The sequence below is a fragment of the Fringilla coelebs genome (genome assembly GCF_963513975.1).
Source record: "Fringilla coelebs genome assembly, chromosome: 1".
Classification (NCBI taxonomy): domain Eukaryota; kingdom Metazoa; phylum Chordata; class Aves; order Passeriformes; family Fringillidae; genus Fringilla; species Fringilla coelebs.
The window spans coordinates 52,093,848-52,119,341 of record NC_140028.1 but is presented as its reverse complement, the minus strand read 5'-3'; the positions used below and the strand labels follow the sequence as shown (position 1 = coordinate 52,119,341).

Genomic DNA, 25,494 nt, shown 5'->3' with positions numbered 1-25,494 from the left:
CTGAGCAGAATCATAATTGAGAGTTTGTTCACATACACCCCACATTTATAGCCTATCAACATGCCAAAAAATACAGATGTTCATCACAAGATGAGATAAAAGGATGATTGCCAGACACATAATGAAAATGCTCTGGTTTAATCTATTCATCCCAAGGTACACTGTCCAATTGTTTCAAACATGTTTATTTTGCTAATAATTTTAGAAATTTGGAGAAGAGAATTACCTACTTCCACTGTCTAGTTCCATCCCCCAGTAAAATAGTTTAAGGTGTGAAACGTAGGATTAAAAATGAAGGCGGAAAGTTGTTGTTAATAGTTCTAAATATAACAAATATTGTGGGCTGTGGATGGCTAATGAACACAAATTGTGACTTCTGAAGCTGTATATTTAACCATTTGGCAATGTGACACATGTAGCTAAAGGCAGTAGGAAAGTCAGGACAGTAATTCATTTACCTAGAATGTTGGAATAGGAGCAATATTACAGACTTAATATGTGAGCTGGCTGCGAAATACACTTTGCAGTCCATACAGAACAGTTTAAATAACACTGATTATTCAAAGTTTCCAATTGCCTTTGATTCTGAAATATTCTTAGCAAAAGGGTGATATATATAACTGACTATGCCCTGCATGGATTGTCATTAGTGAAGAGCAGTATTATACATTCTAATCTAAAATTAATCCTGAACTAAGTAATGACGATAAGTCAGACATAAATTTTGAAGTGAAACCTCTTGGCTATAAAATGAAACAGCCAACCATGCTCACTGGTAAATTTTTTAACAGATTTTACAGATGTAGCTTGGATAACAGACACTCTTATTTGGCTGACTTGAACTAAAAGAACATCCAATAATTGAAAGTATTTTTATTTAAATACTTTTCAAACAAAAAATGCATTACGATATAAGAACATTTTATGTGTTATAAAACAACCTTTGACAGGAGATAAAACCCAGTCTTCCTTTTTTTCATTTTCTTTTGTTTGCTTTTTGAGCAAGTCTGTTATTAGTTTTATGCCTCATTCTACAGTTTTCTAAAAGAGGTGTAGAAGACTATTGAGAAATACATTTGGCACCATCAGATGAATGGGTCTCTGTGAAGTCAGCCAGAAGTCTTTATGTTGTTCACAGCTGCCAGGGTGGGGAGAGATGTCTCCATGAATTTTGCTAGCTCAGCCTACCTTCTTGGGATGACTCAGAGCTGACATAGTTCTCCACCTTCTGCTGCCCTAACAGTGCAGCCCTAAGTTGCCTGGTGTGTGCACTTACCTTCTGCCCAGAAGAGCTGGCTTTCTGGACATCCAGCAGCCATAAACAAATGATTTCCACCTGACAAAATGAGTATGACCCTTTGTTCTTAAGACTCAGTATTCTGTTAGCATTTCATCAACCTGGCAGAGTGGGTTAGATGAAATTAAGGTGACAGGCCCAACCCATGGTGTGGCCTTCTTTTGACCATAAAGATGATTTGGCCTAGAAGAGCTCCCTTAGGGTAAGGCAACCCAAAGTAAAGCTCTTCCAGTGTTCCTGCCTCTATTGTTAATACCAACAGAGAAATATGGATTGTCTCTGTTTCATTGCTTATGTTTAGGCAATTTTGTGCATCTCAGTACAGCCCTGGAGAAAAAAAAGCTGAGCACAGAACACATGAGAAGATGAAGGATGGTTAGCTAGAGCTCCTCAAAGCCTGTGTTAATTCCTGACACAATTGTGAAATCATGGGCCTGTTTCTCAGATCCTGTGCTCCAAGGACCTGATGTGTCTGCATTGAGCAGCCCAGCCTGTGCTCTGAACCATGCTTCCATCCCAAGATCAAAATCACGCCATTAACTGGGTACAGAGCACCACCTACTTAGTGGAGTGCCTTCTGGTTCTAAAACCTGGTCATCTGATGTTAGCTTAGACAGCTCTACATGGTACTCTACTGGGTAAAGAAAAACTGTGTCAGTGCCTCCAGGATACTTCTCCCTTCACAGAGAGACTGAGAGATAATTTCAACAGACTGCTGAAGTGAGGAGACTTGCAGTTATGAAGTCATTTTGCTAGCCCTGACATTTCAAGTACGAACCTGAAGCCCTCCCTCTTAGTAAACTGCACCTGAAGTTGCATCCTACACCTTGGTGGCACTTCAGTTGGTCCAACAAAAGGGTCAGTGCATTTGTGTATCCTTAAACCTCTTCTGCTCGTTTCTCTAAGTGAATTATCTCAATTGGATTAGTAAGCATTAAGACATTAATCTGTGTTGATTAACATTCTTTGAAACATAGCTTTTACTGGAGATGAGAATACAACAGAACACTGAGAGCTGAACCCATGACTGCTCCACGTGACATGGGACAGTGCTGAATGCCTTTAGCTTGATGTTCTGTCTCATGAGGCTAACATTGCTAACCTGGGCCCATCTTTTTTAGACAAATGCAAAGAGTCCTTCCTTCTCTTTCCTGGAGGAGAACAAACTAAATTTTCCCTAAGGGCTCCTCCCCTACTATGTATAATGCAGTAATGTAAACCTACTATTTCTGGTTAAAAATCTAGAAAGATGAAATCTGTTTTGATGACTAGAAGGCTTCACTGACTTGAAAGATTAACAATAGTTTTAAATTTTGATTGGTTTTCTGTTTTTCTCATTGATATTCTGTAAAAGTATAAACTGCCCTCTACCAAATAAGAGATACTGGAATTACAGTGAAACCAAAAGTATAAGAACAGAATTTAATACCTTGTGCAGATGTACCATAAGCACAAGTTCTATTTCTGGGGGGTAAACAAGATTAGGAAAAAAATATTCAATGGATGGGGAAGGACACTATTTATATATTTAAGAAGTTTGGACTAGAATTATCTTGAGAAAGCAAATTGATTCCTGTAACAACCTTTCCTCTCTTATTTATAAAATGCGGTTTCTTTCTTTCAGTAGAAAAGTTGAAATGAAACCTTAGTCACCAATATGCATACAAACTCTTTGGCACACCTCCTAAGGAGCATTAACACCAGTATCCTGAATTTATTCCAGTGTAGGCAATTTGGCTTATTACATTTAGAGGGAGTTTCAATTAGACAGAGTGTTCTTCCATTTATACTAAATACAAATGTGCTATTTGTGAGACATGCTAAAGAGTCACTGTGTTCCACCTCTGCAAGATCACAGCACTGGGTGATCTGAATCTTAAATACAATTTGAGTTTACCTTTGTTTATTAGAAGCATCTTCTTAATGGAAGAGTCTCAAAAACTTGTAAAATGTGTAAGTACAAACTTTGTAATAGCTTTGTGATAAAAAAATTCCATTTTCATTCTAAGCATAGGTGTTAAGTCAATTGGAAGTTTCACACAGTTTTTTTGTTGCTGAAATTTCCAATGAAGTTTTTTTTTTTCATCTGTTTCCAGTAAAAACTCTTTGGACAGGGTTTTATTTAGCAGTTTTTCTTGGATGTATAATCTCTGTCGATAACAAAAATTATCAAGTAGATCTGCAGAAGAACTGGTTCATCATAAAGACTTTTGGGTTTTATTTGTTAAGGAAGCATACTTGAATCTGTTTAAGAAATGTCTCTTGCATGCTGACCAGTGCTGCACATCCTGAGAACCCAAAGACAGGAACATGCAATTCCTAAGGGCTGTGACCAGACAAGCTTTCCAAGGAAGAACAGACTTCCCTAGGTGTCCTTTTCTGACACCATTTATCTTACAAGTAATGCTTTTTATAGCAAGCCAGCATCAAGGAGATATTCCCTCTGTCAGAAGACTGTTGTATGGATCCCTTGCTGTCATATGGAACTCTTTTAAGCATGAAAAGTCGGAACTATCCCCATTTTTGCAGAGAAGTGCCACATACATAACATGTCAAGCACAGGTCCAGGAAAACAAGCCAAGGAAAAGTTAAACCACCACTGTATTCTTCCTTTTCCCCTACGCAAATACTGCCCTTCCAGCTTCTGGGAGGGAAATGTCACCTGGGAAGAGTGTGAAATGGCTGTCAGGGAAGTACACCACTCCTGAGGGGTAATATGGCAGGGAGAGGCAGTTTGGGTAAGACAAAGGTGTGGGTGTAGGCATAGGGGCTGTTTACCAGTTTGTGGCTGACCTTCATTCCCCTTTGTGTCACATCCATTCTGTTGTAGTCAACCTTGCTTCCTTTCACAAAAAGGGTCTTTTGTGTGCTCATTAACACTATTAGCACTGGCTGTTTTCTAATTCCGAGTAATAATTGAGAAATTCTAATTACTGTAATTACTATGCTCCTGGGGTGAAGTTTTATTTTTTGTAATTATTTATAGTGATTTTGTTTGTGAATACTTTGTTACATTAAAAGCACAACAGACAATCATAAGTCCTTGCAGTGCATTTATTTATAACCACCTCTACTGAATTTTGCAGCATTTTGAATTTTTCAGCATTTATTAATCAGTTATTACTAACTTCCTTCTGCCTAAAGCAAGTGGGAGAGAAAGGGACTACTGAAAAATGACAAAAAATGTGACATGCCAAGTTTGATTCTGCCAACTAAGTACTAGTACCAACCCAACAAGAGCAAAGATGGAGGTGACAGCTATATGGCACAATTGACTATATTCTAAATCTTCCCACCATGCCTCTTCAAAGAAGACAGAAATGTTTCAGTGTGTGTAAACACTAAAACAAATCAAGAACCACCTGAGATTTTGGCCGGTACATAAACACCTTGATGCCATTCCCAGCGCTTTTCTGGGTCTTTGAGTTTGCTCTCCAGGGTGGTCTCTTGGAGTAAGCAAGATGTTCTTCTGTGTCTACTTTATGATCACACTATGTGATCGTAACATCATCACACTGCTGGGTCAAAACTTTTGCTTCTTACAGAATAATCCACCAGATTATGCTAAATATCTCAGGTAAAGATGCTCCCTGAAATTACAATATCTTCAGTTCCTCTACCACTTACAGACACGGGCACATAGGCCTCTCGCATTAATATAATCCAGAATACATTACTTTGAAACAGTTTATTGTCACACTGATGTAATTATATGAGTTTTGATTCTTGTTTATGCTTTTTATCCATTAGTGTGTGGCTTGGAAAATTCTTATTCTTGGATCATTACCATTAATTACTTTCCATTTTCTTTTTGTGAACTTCATTGTGAGTGGAAAGCTGTTGATCCCAGCATGAAGAAGAGTTGTAGTCAACCTAGGCCAACCTTAACAAGCACCATTTCATCATCCTTTATCAAAGAACTATTCATGCAACTCAGCAATGCTACTTCTATATGACTGTGAGACCTCATTTTGATTTTTAATAAACAGTCACATTCTAATGAGGTCTTCATAAAACTGACTAAATATGTTTAGAAATCATTAGCTTAAATTATCAGTACAAAAGTCTCCTTAGGGAGCCCTGCAGATTTTGTGATAAGACTTCTGGCAGATGGATTAGTGCAACAGCTCAAGCTAGTTCTGAATTTCCTCACAAGCAGTGTAAATGTGAGTGACTGGGTAACAGGCTACTAGATAAAGAGCTAAATGTCCCTCAGGCGGGTTCATTAAAGAGAGAAAACAATCAAAACACATTTCGGTGCCATTTAAATACCAGGTGCACTGCAGTCTGCAGGTGCCAAAAACACTGACAAGGGTCCCTCACTGGAACACACAAGAGCTTAAAGGGATGTGCAGTTCTGACAAGTGTGCCTCAGATAATGACAGATATTGGCAGATGTACCCGGACCCTGCTGGAGGGTAATGGGGGACTGAGTCATTTGCAGCAGGTGCCTGTATTAGGGACAGCCTCATGGTGATTCCTCCAGCAGCAATTAAACCAGTCCTGATGCATAATGCTCCAGGGCAAGAAGCAAGTTCCTAGCACTGATTTAATGACTATCCAGCCAGTACTGGAAAACAAATACAAATATGCCCCCTCAATGATTAATTCATGAAGGCCGTACACCGTGTGGCAAACATGTTAAATTTTGAAAATTCCTGTTTCCTGAAAATGCAAAAAGAATTTTCCTTCTTGGCTTACCATGGGTCAACATGGTTAATAAGTAAAAAAAACCAAACCTATAAATCTTAGAGCAGTGATAGCAATAGAAATAGAAAACCTCAAGTTTGGGAAGGTTATAAAGGTTTGCCCTACAGGAATGCTACCAAAAGTCCATTAAAATCATTACTACTCAAGGTGGCACAGAGCTTGTGTTAGGGGTTGCAGGACAGATGGTGTGTTTGCAATTTGCCTCCTTGTTGCTGATGATTCCAGCTCTGGGAGTGGCACAAAAACACCAATGGAGGAGTGAGTGCATTGCTCTGTGGCTCATACAATTTTATTTCCATTAAAAGCTCATTTCAATTTCTGCTCTCTGATTTCACCTGTGCTGGCCTCCGGAGAAAGTGAGAACAAAGTCATTTCTACTGCTGCCAGAAACAACAAAGCTGCAGATCTGTATCCCACCAGGACTCTTGCACCCTGAAGAAATCTCCATGGTGGCACAAAGCATTTCTTGCTGCTGTGGGAATGGGCTGTGCACCTAAACACTGCGAGCAGAGGCTGCCAGCACCGGCACCAAGACTGGTGTCTCCCTTGCTGACATCTGACAGTTCACTCTAATTGGTGCTTCCAAATACTGACTTTGGGAAAACAGCATGTGGTTTCATGCAGAATGCTGTTTTTGCTCTCAGGCTTGTTTATTCATACCCAGAAAACATCCCTTTTTAAGTTGTTCACTGGGGCACTTATGAATGTGTATAAAGCTTTAACAAAGAGGTTTGCTGGAGAGCTTCCTATTCTTACAAATCCATCTGTTTTGAATTGATACGTGACCATCCAGCTATTTCTACCTTCTTCCTCACTCAAGGGACTGCATTTTTAAAGTGGCCTCCATGATCCCTCTTTGTCTCTGCAATTAGTCGTACATGTGCTCCTGCAGCAGGTGTTAATTGCAGTCAAAATCCCCATCTTTTTACATCTAAAAATAATCCTGGCACCTGATCTGTAAGCAAACTGGAGCACACAGATACCTAAGTGTTAGGATTTATATTATCAGTTCACAAAGGACATGTGGAAGAATAAACTGAGATTGTAAAACTGGACTTGCTCAAAAGGACTTCAACTCACACCACACAAACAGCTCTCTCCTAATGCAAATGCCACAGGGAGGAGGGAGTATCACACACTCCACCATTGTGAAATTAAAAACATCTCTTAAAACCATGCTGCTCAAACCAAGATGTGTGCACTTCTTATTTCGACACTCTGATTTACAATAATTACTGTAGCTCCCATAAAAGCAGTGGGATTTCTTTTCATATCAAATGAAAGCTATATACCTAATTCCTAAGCAAATTTTCTTGAAAAAACATCCCAGATGAGAACTAAGACAGCAGTGCACAGACAAAGCAGTAAATGAAAAGACTCACTTACTGACATTTGTGTGAAACACAGAAAAAGGTTCCATTCAATACTTGTTGAAAACAAAATTAGCCCTAATGACTAGAGTAGGAGGCTTACTTTAGAAGTTACCAAGCAAAGAAAGAGAGTTACACAATATGAGTCAGATAACTCAAGCTTTCCTTTACTATCCAGCTCAGGAACATGACCTCCTGATCAACAAACAGTGCACAAATATGTAAAGCTTATTTTTTCTGTTTTAGTCAAGAAGCCTTTAGTCCAGAAGGAAAACCCAAACAAGCCACACCAATTTAGACAAATATACCAAGAAACAATTTCATAGTTTAACTACTCAGACATCAGTTTCAGAATGACACCCACTTGGCCTTCCTTAAAAAAAAATAAAGACATGCTTCCATACCTTGTTCTGCAACAAGTATACTGACTTTCTTAAGAGAAATAGTGTATCTGAGACATATACAAACATATGACACGTCCCCTCTTTTTCCATCTTTGCAGACTTTGCTGTACAGAATGCAGCTTTATCAGCTACTTTTTCATTGTGCTAGTGGTAACAAAGCCAAGCATCCAAGGAATGTTTAAAAATAATTGATAATGAACCTCTCAGCACAGGCAGTCATACATATTTTATGTGCTATACTTAGTATGTAAGAACCTTGTTGGTCTGTTATTTAATTTTGGAAAGCAAACACCTTAGATGTCTTTTATCTTTCTAAGTACAAAAACCACTTACCCTTCCCACTTCTACGAGATTAGTAACCATGATTATGCTCGCTGTGTTTTCATGCCATACCATCCTCCAGAAGTCATATATTGTCTCCTGCATTGGTCCTGAAACAATAAATCAAATCAAAGTGGTTACTATCTGAAAGTCTCATGATTGGAAGCTTGTCTCTGGGGAACTTTGTGAAACTGTGACTGTACACATATATTCGTATCACTATCATCGTATTTTTCATTTAGGGTCGGTCAATTTCTTTTCTGTCATCCTACCTATCTGCATTTAAGTATTTTTCTCCTGAAATAGTGTTCTGAAAGAAAGTTAGTTCTCCAGCACTTAGGTATTTATCTCCATAATACCCAGAAGTGGAATTATAAAAAATGGATAACATCATTCTTTCTTTTAGCAATTGGATGATAACCTAGGGAAGGTGTATTTGGAATGAAATGAGCCTCAATGGAGTATGTGGCCTTTCCTGGTTTCTAATATTTTTCTTAGTGTACGCTGTTCATCAAATTAGTCCAGCTCCTAAATTGTAGCTGCTGAAGTGAGGCAGAAGTTATAGTTTTTTTTGCTGCAGTGTATCACTTTGGAAAACAGTGGGGAAAGAGGCAAACAAACCCGATGTGCCACAGCAGCAGGTCCTCTGCAGTGCTTTTCCAACCTGTGTGCTTCTGTTCACGAACATACAGGGTTTCCTTCAGCATCATGCTGAAGCTGGGTACCAGCTCACAGGAAATGCTACACAAATGCAAAATGTTGAAAAAAACCACATCTCGGTGTGTGCACCTGGTCCTGTCTGTTTGTAGCCTACACATCTTACCCGTGGTGCTTGGTGTGCCACCCCAATTTTAAACCAGTGCTTTAAAATCACTGAGCCAGTAAGAGTAAACAATATAAACTATAAGCTTAACATCCATGCTGAATCCATTACTGAACTGTCACATTGCAGTAAACAATTAGGGGCTCATTTAGAGGAATGACTTAAGTCTAAGCTAATTGGAGAACAAATGGATAATGTATTGCCCTAATGTTCCTTTAGTAAAAGAAGCCAACACTCTTCAAGCATTACCAAACCATATATTGACAGATTTGGGCAGTTTGGCACCCATGTTGTGTATTTTGATCTCCCTCTGAAAAGAAAATATTCACTCTGAAATCAAGCATTTAGTGGAAAATGTACTAATATATTATTACTATATTGTCACAGCAGAGGGCTTGGACCAGATGGTATTTAAAAGTCCCTTCCATCCCAAACCACTCTGTGACTTTGTGACTCTCTGATATTACAGGCAAACCAAAACCAACTCACGAGGCAAATAACATCACAGTTATGACATAACTTAGATCTGAAATTTAAGAAAAAGGTAATAGACTAAAACTCTTGAATTTTTAAAAAACTGTATTTATTTACAGCAATTCCAAATTATAATTTTTCCACCCATAATTTGCACAGATTATTTAAAGATGCTATGTATTCCCCCCTCATTTTATCCATCTTTAAAAATGATACATATATTAAGAGTTTCATAAGTCTCCTTATAGGTTTCCTTGAATTGCTTTCATTGTTCATGGAACAGGAGAAAAAGACATTTAAAGCAACAAGAAACAATGACTGTCAGAACACAAGAAATGTCAGAAGGTCTTAAGAGTAGAATTAACAGCAGAAACTCAAGCTACAGTTTCTGAAATTACTAAATTCAAGCTGTTATTATAGGTGCAAAACTGAACACCTTTCTTTTCTTTAAATTAACAGCACAGAACAGGTGATACTTTTGTGAGATTTTGTTCTGAATTTCAGCAATACTTTAATCGCTCTGCATCATATGGAAATTTACAGCAAGCATTTTACTTCTACTTGTGTCCTGGATATGTGATACAGTCATGGTCCAATTGTCATGAACAATTTTGAATGTCACAGTAATATAATTAGTATATATTCTAGTGGAAGTTGAGCTTGTTTGTGGTTCAATATTCTAGGATTCAATGTACCTTTCTTTTGCAATTAAAGTCACGACAGCACTGGAAAGGTTTTGTGCCAGCCTCTCCTACTGATCATAAGGAATCAGAGTATTCCACTCACTCTAGGAAAATACTGTCTCTGTATAGCTACTTCCTTCCTCTCAAATCTGAAACAAATATTCAGCTCAATTACTGCTGTTATTCTCTTTCAAGGAGCATAGCTAAAAGTAGGATTAGGGAAAGGTGGTTTTCCACAGAGTAGTGTCCTGGAAAAAGCCTGCAAGTTCACGACACATTATTAACATTATGCTCGATAAAGGACAAAAAAATAACAACATTATTGCTTCAATAATCCTGGTTTAATGGAGAAAATCTAGATAGCTCCTCTGCATTCTGTCTTCAGAGGACTGCGTGATGTTTCAATAAATTTAATCTAAGCATATTTTTGGTAATGCTGTAGGAAAGGCACATGGTCTACACCTCTACACAGGTCTCGTCCCCTTGCAAGAAGCCAGAATCTTTGAGAAACTGTGGGGCAATGTAGCAAGTTTTTTTACATGTTAATTTTTTCTTTCCCACAGATTCACTTGAGATACAAGACAGTTGGGCCCTACATTGTAACAGTAATTTCTTCTTGACAACTCTAGGATAACCTGCAACGATTTAATCCTGATTTCTTTTTTTCCCTACAGACTGCATAATTTGTGCTGTGATTTAAAGATTCCTACATTTTAAATACAGAAATCACAAATTACAACTGGGAAGAGATCCTAAACACTAATTTATTCCTGTAAATTTTGAATTTGTCATTCTCCCTAAAGAAAAAAAGACAATAAATTACGAGAAAAAGAAATCTTTAGGAAAAGTAATGTTTTTTTGCAAGCAGAGAAAGAGCTGAGCTACAATTTTTTCAACCTTGATTCTAAGTGTACTTCTAGAGGAAATGTCCTATCCTGCAGTACAGAGTATGCTCCTGCCAATCTTACTATCCAAATAAGACAACCACAATTAAAAGCGCTTGACAGGATTTCCTGCTTTGCCTTCATATTCTCACATGTTTTCTTGCTTTTCGGGTCCAATTCTTACATGCAGACTGCAAACTTCTTTCATGTTCAAGACACTGAAAAAAAACCCCACTCCAAAACCTACCTTAAAGTCTCAGAAAGCAATTCTTCTATCTCCCATTTTTCTTTTCTTCTTGACATTTAAAAAAATATTTTCTGACATATTAATAAATTATTACTTGTCTCCAGCAAGAATTAAAAAGCATTAGAGGCTAGGTAGGGTTGTGGGATTTATTGTCCTGAAGAACAAAACAATTTGATTCCAGAGACTTGTGGTAGGAGGAAAAGAGGCTATAATTGTTCTAAGCACTGGCTTAACAGATGTGTGCACGACAGGCAGAAAGGTTATTCCCAGCAGTTGCCCCCTTGCAGAAGGAGAAGGTCTGAAGAGAAGGTACTGTGCTGCTCGACAGAAAGCCTGCAGCACACCCCATTAGCTCCACAATACAGTACTTGGTATCAAAGATCTCTGCTGTGAAAAAAAAAGAGATCACCAACATACTGCAACCAGAAGATGAAAAGCAAAGGAAGATAAGAAAAAGAAATCAACCCTCCAAACCCCTAGCAAATTAAAGGCATTATTGAAAAACTGAACAAAAATGATTGGTTGTGTATATTACAGCCATTGGTTCTGTTACCAGCAGTAGTTAGTGGCTGCTTTGGGAACAAAAACATATTAGGAAATGGAACATCACACAGCTTTCATGAACGGTTTAGACTCTTTAAAGCTGCTTTTGTAACCAGTTTTCTAGTTCCTCTATTTCTGCTTCCTATTGTGAAACGCACTTCTGAAAACTGGTATAGCTGTTGGGGTATGAGATCAATTTGAATATGATGAACTAGCCCAGAATACAGGAAAAAGTGTTCAAGTGTAGGGAATAAAGCAAGCACACGAAGAAAACAAGTAAAGCCTGAATCCTGAAGCATACATAACACTTACTCACGCAGGACTTTTAAATCTTTGGGTTATTTTTCAATTTCTAGAAAAGCAAGCAGCTTAGACAAGGAACAAATAACTTCTAAAATATTTTTCTAGCACAGAATGTCAAATCCACAAGCTAACATTTGGTCCACCTGAGACCAAGTTCAGTGATAGATATTAAAGCTAGAAATGTGCAGAAAATGAACAGATACCCTTAAGCTCCAAAGGCTCCCCAGGGACAGCGCATGGGCAGTGGGAGCCATAAATATGTGCTAATAGAGGCAGGGGACTGACAAGATGCAAGACTTCTACCTGCAGCTGTTGAATTCCATCTTGAAAAGAGAGCAGAAATACCCCTTACAGTGAGTAGCCACAAACACACTGCATGAGGAGGTGATTATAAAATGGTCCCTTCACCTACTGGTTACTGCAGTTCTGGTAGCAATGATAACTGCCTCCACTTTTTACTGAAGCAAAACCTGCTGCTTGCTGCTGTGACTGCCTACAGCTGGACCACTGAAAGACACTTAGCTAATATACCTACTTAGAGGGAGCTGCATTTTAGCCCTCATTCTTTTACTATGTATGTTCCCTTCAAAATGAACTAGAGATACAGTGAGTGTTTTCCTATTAGGAGATATGGCTGCACGGCAACAAAAATAACAACAAAAGCCCAAAAGCAATGATTCCCTTTGCAACTACTGTGGCAAAAACTCCCAAACCCATTATGAAGCAGAAATTGTCTAAAATACACTCAAAAGCATAAAACCAGAGGGGAATAAAATATTGAGAGAGGAGACTACAACGTAGTAGATTAAAAATTTCAAGAACTCTTGTTTTCCTAATAAAACTTTTTGGGCAGATGTAGCTGTTAGTAGGGTAATTTATTTCACAGGAGGAAAAAAATTAAAAATTTGCACTGCCAGTCCAGAGATCTGATAATCCACAAGAATGTGTTATTTGCTCTTTTAACCATGCTAGAATTTGGAGGTAAATACGCCTTCAGAAAAAGGTCTGTAATAGAGTGCAGCTAATTGTTACTTTACACTATAAATGTCACTGACTGCAGGCAAGGCCACATCTCCCGCAAACAGAATATATTTTTCTCCTACTCAATAAGGCAATTTGCCCAAGATTTTGCCAAAAGGAGTTTGCAGATGCATCATTTGTGACCAAGTTTTCATGATTGTTCAGTTCTGTTAATCTCCCAATTGCCTCCTGGGAAGCTCATCACTGGTCAGCAGCTCTGCAAATCTGGACACCTCCTTAGGTCACCAGGTGTAGGCTAAGGAGTCTTAAGATTGAATCCTACTTTTTCAGAAAGTAACCTGTCTTCATCTTTCTATCAAAAATAGTCAGCTTACTGTAGAGAGAAGGTACAGATCCCAGTTGTGCTGACTTAGCCAACCTGCAAGACAAACTGCTGGTTCAGTATTTTTAATAATTCCATGACCACACAGCCGTACAGCTGTTGCTGTATCACCTTCACCTTCCCAAATGAGCTGGTTTCTGGAATGGAAGGTAATTTGAAGATCTGCTCAATTGCTGATAATCTGATTTGTGGGGGGCAGTCTTCACCATGTGCTTGTTGAATACTTATGGTAAAGCATGCGTTGAACTTTCACTCATGCTTCCAGGAGCTCTTAAGTATTTAATGCCTCTGTGAAGTCCAAAACGAAACTCTGCTAAAACTTCAAAAACTCAGGCAAAGATTATGCAGTCTTTTCTCTCTCAAAATAGGTGTAGACATTTGTTTTCTATTGTAACATATACACTTTAAAGGTTTACACAAGAGCATTTTCATAGGCACAGTATGTGTGTTCCTATTATATGAAAAATTTTGATATCTGAAGTCAAGATATCACTACACCTATGGGCTCACTGCTCACTACTAGCTATCAAAATGCATACATATCAGTCTTTTATGTTTCTAGGTCTCAAGAAAATAATGATGAAAGATAATCAGGTCACATAACCTGGAAGTCCTCTAAATGCTTTAATGAAGTCCTCCGAAGACTGTTCCAGAAACTAAAAGAGCATTGAGGGTAAAAGGTACCCCAGTGCCATCCACCTGTTCACTTTTACTGAAGTCTCCTCCAGGCCTATCACTGTAAGAATTAGCACACTAAAAAGCAACAGACATTTGTACTGGCAAAACCTGGCCACTAATACTTCGGTGTTATTTATTAATTGCTAGTTTCTAGTTGTCATACACATTTTATACACTAAAGAATCTCAATGAAATAAATAAAGCCCCTGTAATGAGCTGAAAAAACCCCCGTGTTTTTGCTTTTACCCCTTTATTTCATTTGAATTCATATTTAATTCTAATGTTGAGTGTGACGACATTTGAAAAGCACTTTCTAACTTTAGGCTTACAAGTATTAATTATTACATAATATTCAACAGGGCTATATTGTAATTATACAGCTATGCTGGATTTCCTGATAAAATCTTCCTTACAATGTCTCTTGCCTTGGGAAAAACATAAATAAACAAAGTTGTAGATGGCTTACCAATGAGGCTGGTTCCCTATAGGTATGCTAGACTAGGAAGGATGCCTGAGGCTATGGTTACTCTCATGGAAAAATCTTCTGCCCCAGTCTTGGACCTTATTTTAACAATTCTTTCATTGTAGTAGATTCAGAGATTGCACAGAGAGAAGCCAACTGCTTGCAGAGACAGTAATGGCCTCATACTCAGCTGAGAAAATATACCAATTTTTAAGCAAAAAATTCTACTAGAACTTAATTCACTCTCTATTTGGGGTCTCTATTTGGTCAGAGTGACCCTAAGAAAAGTTAGAAAGTCTCTTTTCCCAGCCTAGTGGTCAAAAAAGGAGTCACAGCTCTTCATTTCTCAGTCTCAAGGTTGTTTATTGTATTTTATCTATAAAATTCTTTCTCCTGTCCTGCCAAGGTTTGCTCAGCAGGACAGTCCAGGGCGCTCTGCCTGCCCCCAGGGAGGTGTTATCTCTTTATACTAAAAACTACGTGTACAATGTTTACAATTACTTTCCAATGCCTATCACCTATGTTAGACAGTGAGCTTCTACTCCAGACCAATCTAAAAGTGCCAACATCACAGCAGAAGATGGAGGTCAAGATGAAGAAGGAGAAAGGCTGGACACGCCCAGATCCCTCCATCTTGCCCCCTGAACCCCCATTCTAAAAACCCCAAAAAATCTTTTTTTTACCTCGTGATAAATTCATTCTACTTAAAATTTTGTGGCTTCATCTAAAGGTTGGTAATTGTTTTTTCCAAGGGCTAAATCAAAGGTACAGGGGTCTTGGGCTCTGAGCCAAGGCCTCTGAGCCCCCTGACAGGGTCTCATGTCCTCCAGAGGAAGGAGGAACCCAGCCAGAGGAACATCCTGGGTTCCCACAATTCACAAGCAAATAAAATTGTTCGTTTCTCCTAAAACTAATTTTAACCCAGGCTTCAGAACACACCATGCATTTCAGATATATCTGAGCTGCAGCCAGTCTGCTAGTTCTTCTTTTGGCCTTTTGCAATGATAGCCCCTTATAATGCTTACCCCCAAAAAACCAGTATTCAGCAACGCTGCTCAACAGTAAGTCACCACAGCTATACTCAAATGGGTTAATCAGGACTGAAATACAAATTTAAAATGTGCTTTTCATTATTTCCTTACTTAGATGGAGTGTCAATAAGAAACAGATCTGACTGAATCCAGTTAGCTTGACATTTCTGGAAAATGCTGCGTATATAGCAAGCTGAAATGCTTTATTGGGACAAATCCTGCCTAGTGCAGCTACTGGCAACGTAGAGGCTTTCTACTGTATGCTTTGCTCTGGAAAAACACAGCTTTCTCTCATTACCAGCCAAGGGACAGCACAGTGAATAGTAATTGGCTGATTTTCAAGCACAAACTGAATCCTACCTGCTTTGAGCTAGCCAGTCAGCCAGCCCTGCTGCCTGCACACTGCTATATGTGAAAATTGGCTTTCAGAAAATGAAATGTTCAAAGTGCTTTCAAGTCCCATTAGCTTTCAACAAGGCTTAGATTACTAAGTGACTGTGGAGCATGTGGAAATTTTATGTATAGCTCCCAAGAGACTGACCAGTGCTTTGGCTGGCTTTCTATACCACCTACTCCTATACTTAAGGAGTCAGCACTAGACCTCTTACAGAAGAAGAATAGGAGAAGATTGACCTGTAAATTCTCCATCTCTTTCCAAAAATAAAAAGAAAACAAAAACATTGCTATTTACAAGGTACAGTAGTGGTGAGCCAGAGTCCCACTGTTTTATGAAATAATGCAAGTGTTTCACAAATAGCTAAAATAAAAAACCCTCCATTCTGAATTCCCAGTTTAATATAGAAATACTTAAAAATATTATCCTTTGAGCAATGATAAAACTGATTACTCCAGAGGTTTTTTCCTTTAAAATTGCTCATTTAATAAAACTAGATAATTGGTTTGAAAATGCATATTTTCTAAATGTATGTATATTCACATACACATCAGCTGTTGGCTAGAGCTGGATCATTTCTCTTGTTGGCATATCCTCTGCTCCTATTCTGCAACGATTCTGTGGCTAGTCAGATGGAGGAATGTGGTATTTATTCTCTGGAATATCATATGGCATTTTCTTTATTGATACAGATCTAACTGGGCTGGAACAGTGCCCATCTCAATGCATTATTTTGTCTGCATTATGGTACTATCTAGAAATCACAGTCTGGGACTGGAGCTCCACTGAGCAGAAGTGCCTTACATACAAAATGCCCATGAATACACAAAGGTGTTCATGCCCCTCACAGTCATAAGAAGCCAAACACACCTTCACAGACAACAGAAGTAAGGTAGGGTTTGAAAGATGTGAACAGTCTTGGTACAATAAACAGCAACCACAACATGACAGCTTCTACCATTACTGAATCATCTTACCTGTTCCTGCTCCATGTTAGTAATTCTACCATTTTCAGAAACAAGTCATTGCTGAACTTATTTTAAAGGCTGTGACCACACATTATTTGTGCACTCTTGATAGGTGCCATTTAAGACATTTTTATACCACTACAGCTAATGCTGCCAGCTACGTTTCCATCTAATAAAGTGTTACAGACTTATTGATTGACATTTCTCCATGGTTAGATTTCCAATACTAGCTCAGTTTGTTCTATTTGAACAAAATAAAATGAAAATGTCATATGGGTTTCCAAAGAATAAATAGCACATTTCCACCACACCTTTTGACTACTCAGAGAAGTACTGCAGTAACAGAGGAACTGGCAGCAACAGAAATTGTCCAGATTTAAACAGCCTGAGATGAGACAAAGCTGAATGCAATAAAAGCAACGTACATAGTACTACTGTCCATGCACCATGCACACCTTCATGCTACTCAAAAGAGCTGCTTTTTCTCATCTTAACTGCAGGAAACTAAAAAACCCAAACCAAACAGTGCTGTAGTTGAATGTTGTTCATCCAGTCTCACTGAAGAACTCTTTCATATAATTTGCTTGCTCCACAGCAGAGATCTTAAATGGTCTCTTCCTCTCATTAACATTGTCTCAGACTGCATAAATCCAGTATCTTCCAAATTCTGAATTACATGCAGCACTCCTGGGGGTTAGGAATTCCCTAGTGAGGGCTATGTGGGATACCTGAGTAATGCCAGAGCCTTGAACCTTTACCTTGTGGCTTTTAAGACAGCACTGCTAGACAGTGGCTTGCAGAGAGTGTGCTTCAGGTTTTCTTCTACAAAACAGGAAAGCTTTGAATAATGTAATTGTACCTAGAGGCCTTGATGTATTTTCCAACAGAGTGTACTGGCTACAGAGAAGTAAGTCTCATGGTCATACATGGACCTTCTTTCACTCTATGTACTACAGATATTTTAACTGCTTAATTCTAGTCAAGCACGTGAAAAGAACAATGGGTGACTCATCTGGGAACGTGAGATACAGGTATGAATACATCAGATGGAACAGCAGTGAGAGGTATTGGCTCTCTGCCTGAGGTCACAGCTCTGACTGAAGGGTTATTCCAGGAGGCTCGAGACCATGGTTCAAACCTGAGTTGTCTTTGTGAGAGCAGTCCAACAGAAAGTTTCAGTTGCTGAATCAGTGTTTTCCACCAAGAAAGCTGTTTATGTTTCTAATTTGTGCATTCTTCTTAATAAGCATGATTTGCATCACGGAAATATGAATACCTATTAATCACTCATTCTAAATAGCTCATCTGAGCTTGGAAAGACTAACACATACAGATTTTTTTTTTGTAAAAAACATGCTGCATCTAACATTTCCAAAACAAAAATCTTAAGTAATTGACTTGTTGGACTGGGCTCTTCATATCAACTTGTAATGCAGAATCAATTTTGATGATGGATGAGAAGTTTGAGATCATTTTATCCCCTTCAGTAGAAGGTTCCTTAGGGAATGGACAAAAGAACCTAATTAGTCTTTTGCATTTCTACTTTCTATTTCCATGTTGAGTCAATCATAAGCATCAGACTGTAATAAAATCATCACTATTCTCTAGCTCAAAAATATGAGTTCATTTTGGCTACTTGTTTCTTTTATTCTTCCCCAGGGACCTTATTGTCAAGGAATGTTGCTCATGCCTGTGAGTAAGATATTCAGATGGCGTATTTCTTAATCTTGTACTGGGAGTTTAAGTGCATTAACATGAACACTTTACCTAGATGAACAAACAAGATAATTTAGTCTACATTAAAGCATAAGTAAAAATGCTTGGAAAAAATTTCTGTCATAGTTTATTGTCCTGATAAGTATCTCATGAGTGAGACGTATCATTCACAATGCATTTTTATATTTAAGGGGAGAGAACATTGGTACATTTATTTCTTCCTCACAGAAATAGTCAGGATCAAACAACTATTAGTCAGGTCAAGATATGCATAAAAGTAATTAAAAACAGATGTTATTTGATATTTTAAAATGATATTTTTCTTTTCAAAGTCAAGATAATTATGATTAAAAATCAAATCTGTGTAACAAAAAACTCAGCACTAATTTTTGTTGTTATTTTTGGGGACGACCTGGTTATTTTCACCACTTCGAGTAGGAAAGGGCAATGTTAATGTTTTAATTCTGCTTTTCCATTATATTTTATGGGAGACAGCAGTATTTGAAGTACACTGTAAGCAAGGAATACCATTCTAACATGCCAAGTATATCTGTGCTCAGTATAGACACGATACATGAACATGCTTGCAACAGAATGAGATTTAGAAACCGCAGAGGGAATCTCCAGTCTACATCTGAATATGCAACTGCATGGAGGAATACAGAGGGACAGAGAAAGATATTCATTTGATAAACCTGTATATTTTCTTTTGTTTTCAAAGGCAGTGCTTCAAAATCACCTGGACTGTCATGTGTATAGGTGGCCATATCAATATAGAGATTACAGTTGCCACCAAAGGATTTAAAAGAGAGAAAAGACAACAGACTTCAAAAGATTTGGATATGGTTACAAGACAAAAAACCAAATCAAAACAAAAACAATCAACCAAGAAACATACAAACATAAAAACCCCCTCCAAATCCCCAAAAAACTCCAAACCACCAAAAAACCAAAAACCAAAAAAAACACCTCACCTCAGTTTGCTTCTTGGTACATTTGTTTCTGAAATACATTTTGTTTTGTAAATTTGCTACACTACTTTTTTTTTATCTAGGAGATGAAGCAACTAAAAGCCTTCTTCCTCCAGACTGCTGAAGACCATCTGGTGAATAAACTTCACAGAAAAAAGATGCCCTGACTATGTGATTTTTCTGAAAAACTGCATTTCTTGGCCTGTTTTCTGCTTTAGCACTAGGCTTCACTGATTAACAGGTGTGTTTACTGGACTCTGTCTAGCACCTCTGGGTGCTAGGTACTCCCCCCACCAAGCCAAATTTATGACTGATTTTTTGTCCAAGATGAAAAACTTCTCATGACACATCAGCTTTTCATAATTTGCCTTCCTCTGAAATACAGACATGCAGGTGAATTTATACAGCTGATGCTGTATACATCTTCCTTGAACAAAAAATGGATTCTAGTGCATAATATAGGCAATTAGTAGTCAGAGCAACACTAATAGATGATAACTTTTATAATATTCTTTTCTGAAAGTCTTTGGTTCACAAGGACAGTGTGGTCAGCTCTTGAGTTTCAGAAAGATGACAATTTCCCTGTTTGCAGAATGTGTTTTAAGTTACATATTTTTAAAGAGGACAAATATACTACTTTTCACACCATTTTCTATTTTTTACATTACAACCAAGAAACATTTTCCTTTTGCCTTATTTGCCCTTAATTATTTACTGAAGACTTTAATTTCTCTTAGTTCATTATTCTGATATGTAAAGATCTGTTGTAACTTTTCTAGTCTGGTTTTCACAACACAGAAATCAAACTAAGATCTTGTCTTTGAGACAGGGATCTATATATGCTCTGAAGTCCTTTATGTCTGATTTACTGCAGCTCAGTCTGTGTGGGGAAGAGGATAGGAAGAATTGTTTTTTCTTCCTCTGTGGCTTTGACAATGGACTACAGAAAAAGAATCATTTTCTCAAACTTGTCTCACAAGCCACATTGACAAGCAAGTGAAAGAACAGCCTGCATGGAATTTTGGAATTTTTATTGGCAAATAAATACTAAATAATTATTTATATAATATCTAGAGCTTGTCTGTACTTTCAGAGAACTTCCAGAGGTATATGAAAGGCGGGCATGTATTATATGCAAAAGGTAGACACACATGTGAAAAATGCAAGAGCCTTCACCTAGCAATGAACTTTTCAGCAGTTTTCTAACACTGCTCCTATTTCACTTGGTCTGTACACAAAGATCCAGGGAAATGAAACACTGCAACAAAGTCTAAGTCAACTTGTATCAGAAAACCATGTTAGCTCCGCATTTACAGCTTCCACCTGAATGGGGCGTCTCATTCCCTGCACAAACAAAACTACCACACAGCTGATTATGACAAAGACAGAAAAATACAGAAATCATGAAAATGGTGAAAGACAGCTCTCTGAAAGTTATCACTAAATCCTCATCCTACAAATGAAGAGGCAGAGAAACTCTGATATTCTCATGCACCACAAAGTGGTAACTTGTGAAAAGCATTGACTTTGATGGTTACTAGTTTTTAGTACACACTGTTTCTTTTTGTCCTCAACACCAGTAAAAGTACAAATATTTAACAGATACTCAAACATAGTATTAATCATGAGTCTTTGGAGGGTAATGGTAGCAAGTGAGCTAAGGTGAATTTACCTCATGGCTTCACAATATCACCTGTAGATGTCACTTTCACACATAAAGGATCTATTCCTTCTGTACGTGTTTAAGTATGGGCAAAAAGTAACTTTTTCATTTGTCACCACAATTGCAAAACAGGTGAACTTGGTTCTATAAAGCCTCACCTTTCCAAAGGGGGGCTGAGAATAGGCCCATATCTCTGACTGAAGACAGATGGCTTCAACCACCTTTCTAATGTTTTGAAGATTAAGAAGTAAAGAACAGCAGCAAAACCAGTTGAACCTTCAAGATTAATACAGATACAAAGAATTCAATCACTTAGTACATATATCAGGAAAACAGCCTGGCTATTTTCAGTCCCACATCCTGCAAAAAAATGACAGCATCTATGAAACTGAAAAATTGTGGACAACTCTTTTGCCTTGCTGTTATTTAATTCTCCCTGAAGTAATTTCACATGTTATTATTCATCTGAAGGCTAAAACCATAGAAGAAAAAGTTTCTTTGTAAAGAGAAGTGTGGAGCTTCCACACTGCTGTAGTTGTGACAACTTTTTGCAACATAAAAACAAAAAAACATGCCAAGGAATTTAAGAGTATTGTTATTTAATGCACTATTTCTGCTTCAGATGCCTAAAAGGGAAGTTTCAGTTTGAAAGAAAATGTGGTTTTGTTTCTGAAAACCCTTATTAAAATGTTCACACAGCACACAGGGTTGTGTGTGGAAGAAAGACAAGTATTTTGCAGAAAAGAGAAGGAATATGAAAGGGGTTATTAGAGAGGCAACGTTATGCTGTTGGTAGTGAAGACTGTAAACATTTTCCTTGTAAATATTTATTTTCAAAAGTTTCTAACTTATACCTAAAACGTCCTCCTGACTGAAACTTGGCTTGATGTCTATCTCCATAATAAGCAATACAGAAAGCAATTTTGCATCTGCTTTACAACTAGATACAGAGAAAAAAAAGAGGCTGAAAGGCTACACTGTGACATTGTATCTAAAATTGCTTCATTTTCAAGAGTAACTTTTTACAGTCATTAAGATATGCTCTGAAGTGTTTCCACAAAACATCTCAGATCCAGCTGCTGTGCATGCTGCAGAAAGCAGAGACAATCTGAACTGTGGGGAGCATTCAAAAGTCTGAGAGGCACAAAAGAACATACTTCATATAGAAAGACATGCAACCTGCGTGTGAGATATCTGCTGCTTCACACGACTGACCTGCTTGAAAACCTGCCCTGGTGGAAATGGCCATGAGTGATGCTGTAGAACTGTGCTAACATTCGTTTGTCACTCATCATTTACAGCTGCTGGTGCTGTGGAGGAGGAAGCATCCAAAACCCTTGACAGAGACTCACTAAAAGAAGCTACAACATAGCTCAGTAAACTACCTGAGCTTCAGGAGACACAGAACAAATAAGTACAAAGCCAATTATTTTTTTCCTGCTCAGTAATCAAGGTGAGACATGCTAGATCAAAAGTCATACAATAATCAGAATATCCAGCCCTGTGTGTAAGAATAAGCACTGTACAGATATTCAACCTAATGTTCTCACAGAAAGACCAGGTTAAAATTCATTGATTATCTAACTCCTGTAAAAAAATAACTCTTAGCTGCCAATAAATTGAGCAGATCATACAAGAGCTCAATATTCTCCTACACAAAGAAGAATTTTATCTATGGGAACAAGGGATATATAAAGCAAAATAATGAGTTTTAAATTGCATCAGCCTGCTGGTTCTGCATGACCCAATATGCTGGCTTTTGACGAGGGATTCTTTTTAATCATGGTGACTCAGGTGCAGATCCCATCTGTTGATGCCAATTACAGCAGATCACCAAAAGTCTTTATTAGCTGTAAATTCAGTCTACCATTCACATTATACTTATCACATAAAAGAAAATTGATATTAATTTAGTAATTGAAATTGCACACTCTGAATGTATTACTCTTAAAAGCAGAAGTAAAATAATTTTTGATATTTAGTTGAGAAAGCCTCCATTAAGAAATTCTTTTAAAAAACGCTTCCATCCCTAATTCAAGGTAGCAGCAGGATGCTGTGAATGCCAAGGTGGAAAGCTACCAGTCTGCACGTCAGACTCTGGTTAGTATGGAAGACAGTAACACTTCAATAAACAGGTGATTAGGCAACTCCCAGCTCTGTTAAAAGCAGATTGGTAGTCTATTACAAACTGATTAAATTTGCCACTTCTTCACTTCAAACAATTATATTTGCTCATTAACACTTGATATGTTGAATGCAGCTTAAGACCATAGGAAAATTAAATATCAATCATTCTAACTCCTCAGAGATTTAAAACTGACTCACATAATGATATTTTCCTTCAAAGAACAATAGGCATGTGCACCTGTGAAAGCTGCTGTGGAGGAGAAAAGTGAAGATGAGAAAAGTTATTTAAAGATTGATGAAAAGTAGATATCAAGGGAATTAAACATGCAGCCTAACTATTGTGCTGCACTGATGTGTTCTTACATACCTGATGAAAGTGTGTTGTAAAACAGAGCATGAACATCGCTGGCCACAGTGCAAGCTGTGGCACATGACATGCTTGTTACTAAGGCTGACCTAGAATAGAATCACAGAGTATCCTGGCACCTACAAGGATCATCAAGTCCAACTCCTGGCCCTGCATACATCAGCCCAAGAATCCCACCATGGGCCTGAGAGTGGTTTTTTTGGCATTTGCATTGCCCAAATGCTCCTTGAACTCTGGTAAGCTTGGTGCTGTAACTATTTCCCTGGAACATAGAGAGGCATGTGAAACAAATGTGTTTCTTTCATAGTTAATGTTGAGTGCTAAAGGAGTTCTGGAGATTATTACCAGTTACTTTATCACCTTTAAAAAACAGAGACTGCATCTTACTGGAAGTGTGCTTTGTCAGGAAGCCTGGACACTGGAGAGTAACACTAACTAGTCTTTAAACAACTGCATCTATCAGCATGTGGCAGAGAACCATGAAAAGCAGAAGAGTATTTTTAACCCTATTGTGATGATGGGAAATCTGAAATAGAGGAGGGAAAAAAAAGTTTGCCATGATTCTTCATCAGGTCACAGACAGAACCAGCCAGAACACACAAACTTATGAGATCAGTGTTCTTCATTCCTAGAAGTACAAACCCGCTTTACAACTGACCTTGAAAAGTAAAATGTTGAAGATGTAAACCACAAAAACATCACAGCCAGATAATTTTGAGCTTGCTGTAAATTGCATGCTTACTTTTAAATTAATTTTATATTCTTCAGAGAACCTGTTTCTTACTCATTACACCATGGGAGGAAGGGGTTAGACATCCCCATGTGCACTTAGCTGCACCTACACAGAAGACATTGATGTTACCCACCCCCAAAATTGACAGCTGCAACAATCATATATCCTTTGCATCTTGGAAGAACATTAGTTTCTACTCCTCTTATTCTCTTTCTTGACTAGGTACTTCTTGACACTGTATGAGGAAAAAAAATAGGACTTGCTGGTGGATCTGGTAAACAGACCTTCAGCACAATATTCATATATAATTATATACTTGGTTTTAAGTCCTGAAAGTACAAAACTTCAAACTTGGTATTTGCTATTCAAGTATTATGATGATTGTGATAAAAATGATGATAAATTACAATAAGCATTGTGATAAAACAGTATTTAAACTTTAGGTGGGGACCTATGAGAAAGATATCTGGGAGATCTGGTTAACTTCCTGATGAAAACTTATTGCAAACTACAAGTTAAAAGCCAACTGTTTATCTTTTTATTTTAGTTTTCAATTAAAAGTGAAGAATAATAACATTGTTAGGTAAATGTTAAATGGAAGAAACCATTTCTTCTTTGAAGATGAGGGTGTAGAAGTCCAAAATGAATATATCAAATGCTGCATTTTTTTGTCTGGCTGAAACCATGACAGTGGTTTGTCTGTAGAGACTATGGGCTAAGGAACATGGTGGGTGGGCAGCAGAAGGGGAAGACGAAGCACATTTACATGGCTCATATTCAGAGATCACAGATTCTGGAAGTATAAAACTCTGGTCTAGAAGTGTAATGTTGACACTAGTGAAATGGTTCTGGAAATAACATCTGTGCTCTGCCCCACTGGCATCTGACATGAAGCAGCACCACATTTCTCACTGTGGAGAGCTGAGGTACAGCAAGGTATAGATACGAAACCTCCCACTGG

General features: G+C 37.9%; 1 protein-coding gene across 10 annotated transcripts in view; it reads right to left on the bottom strand.

The window, feature by feature from the left end:
* Positions 1–25,494, bottom strand: part of PTPRM (protein tyrosine phosphatase receptor type M) — a 437,545-nt gene that overhangs the window by 26,387 nt on the left and 385,664 nt on the right. For all 10 annotated transcript variants that reach the window (XM_084219928.1, XM_084219932.1, XM_084219926.1 and 7 more), the window contains one exon: positions 8,115–8,212. In XM_084219928.1, the coding sequence (XP_084076054.1) occupies positions 8,115–8,212 (98 nt within the window). The remainder of the gene's footprint in view (positions 1–8,114; positions 8,213–25,494) is intronic.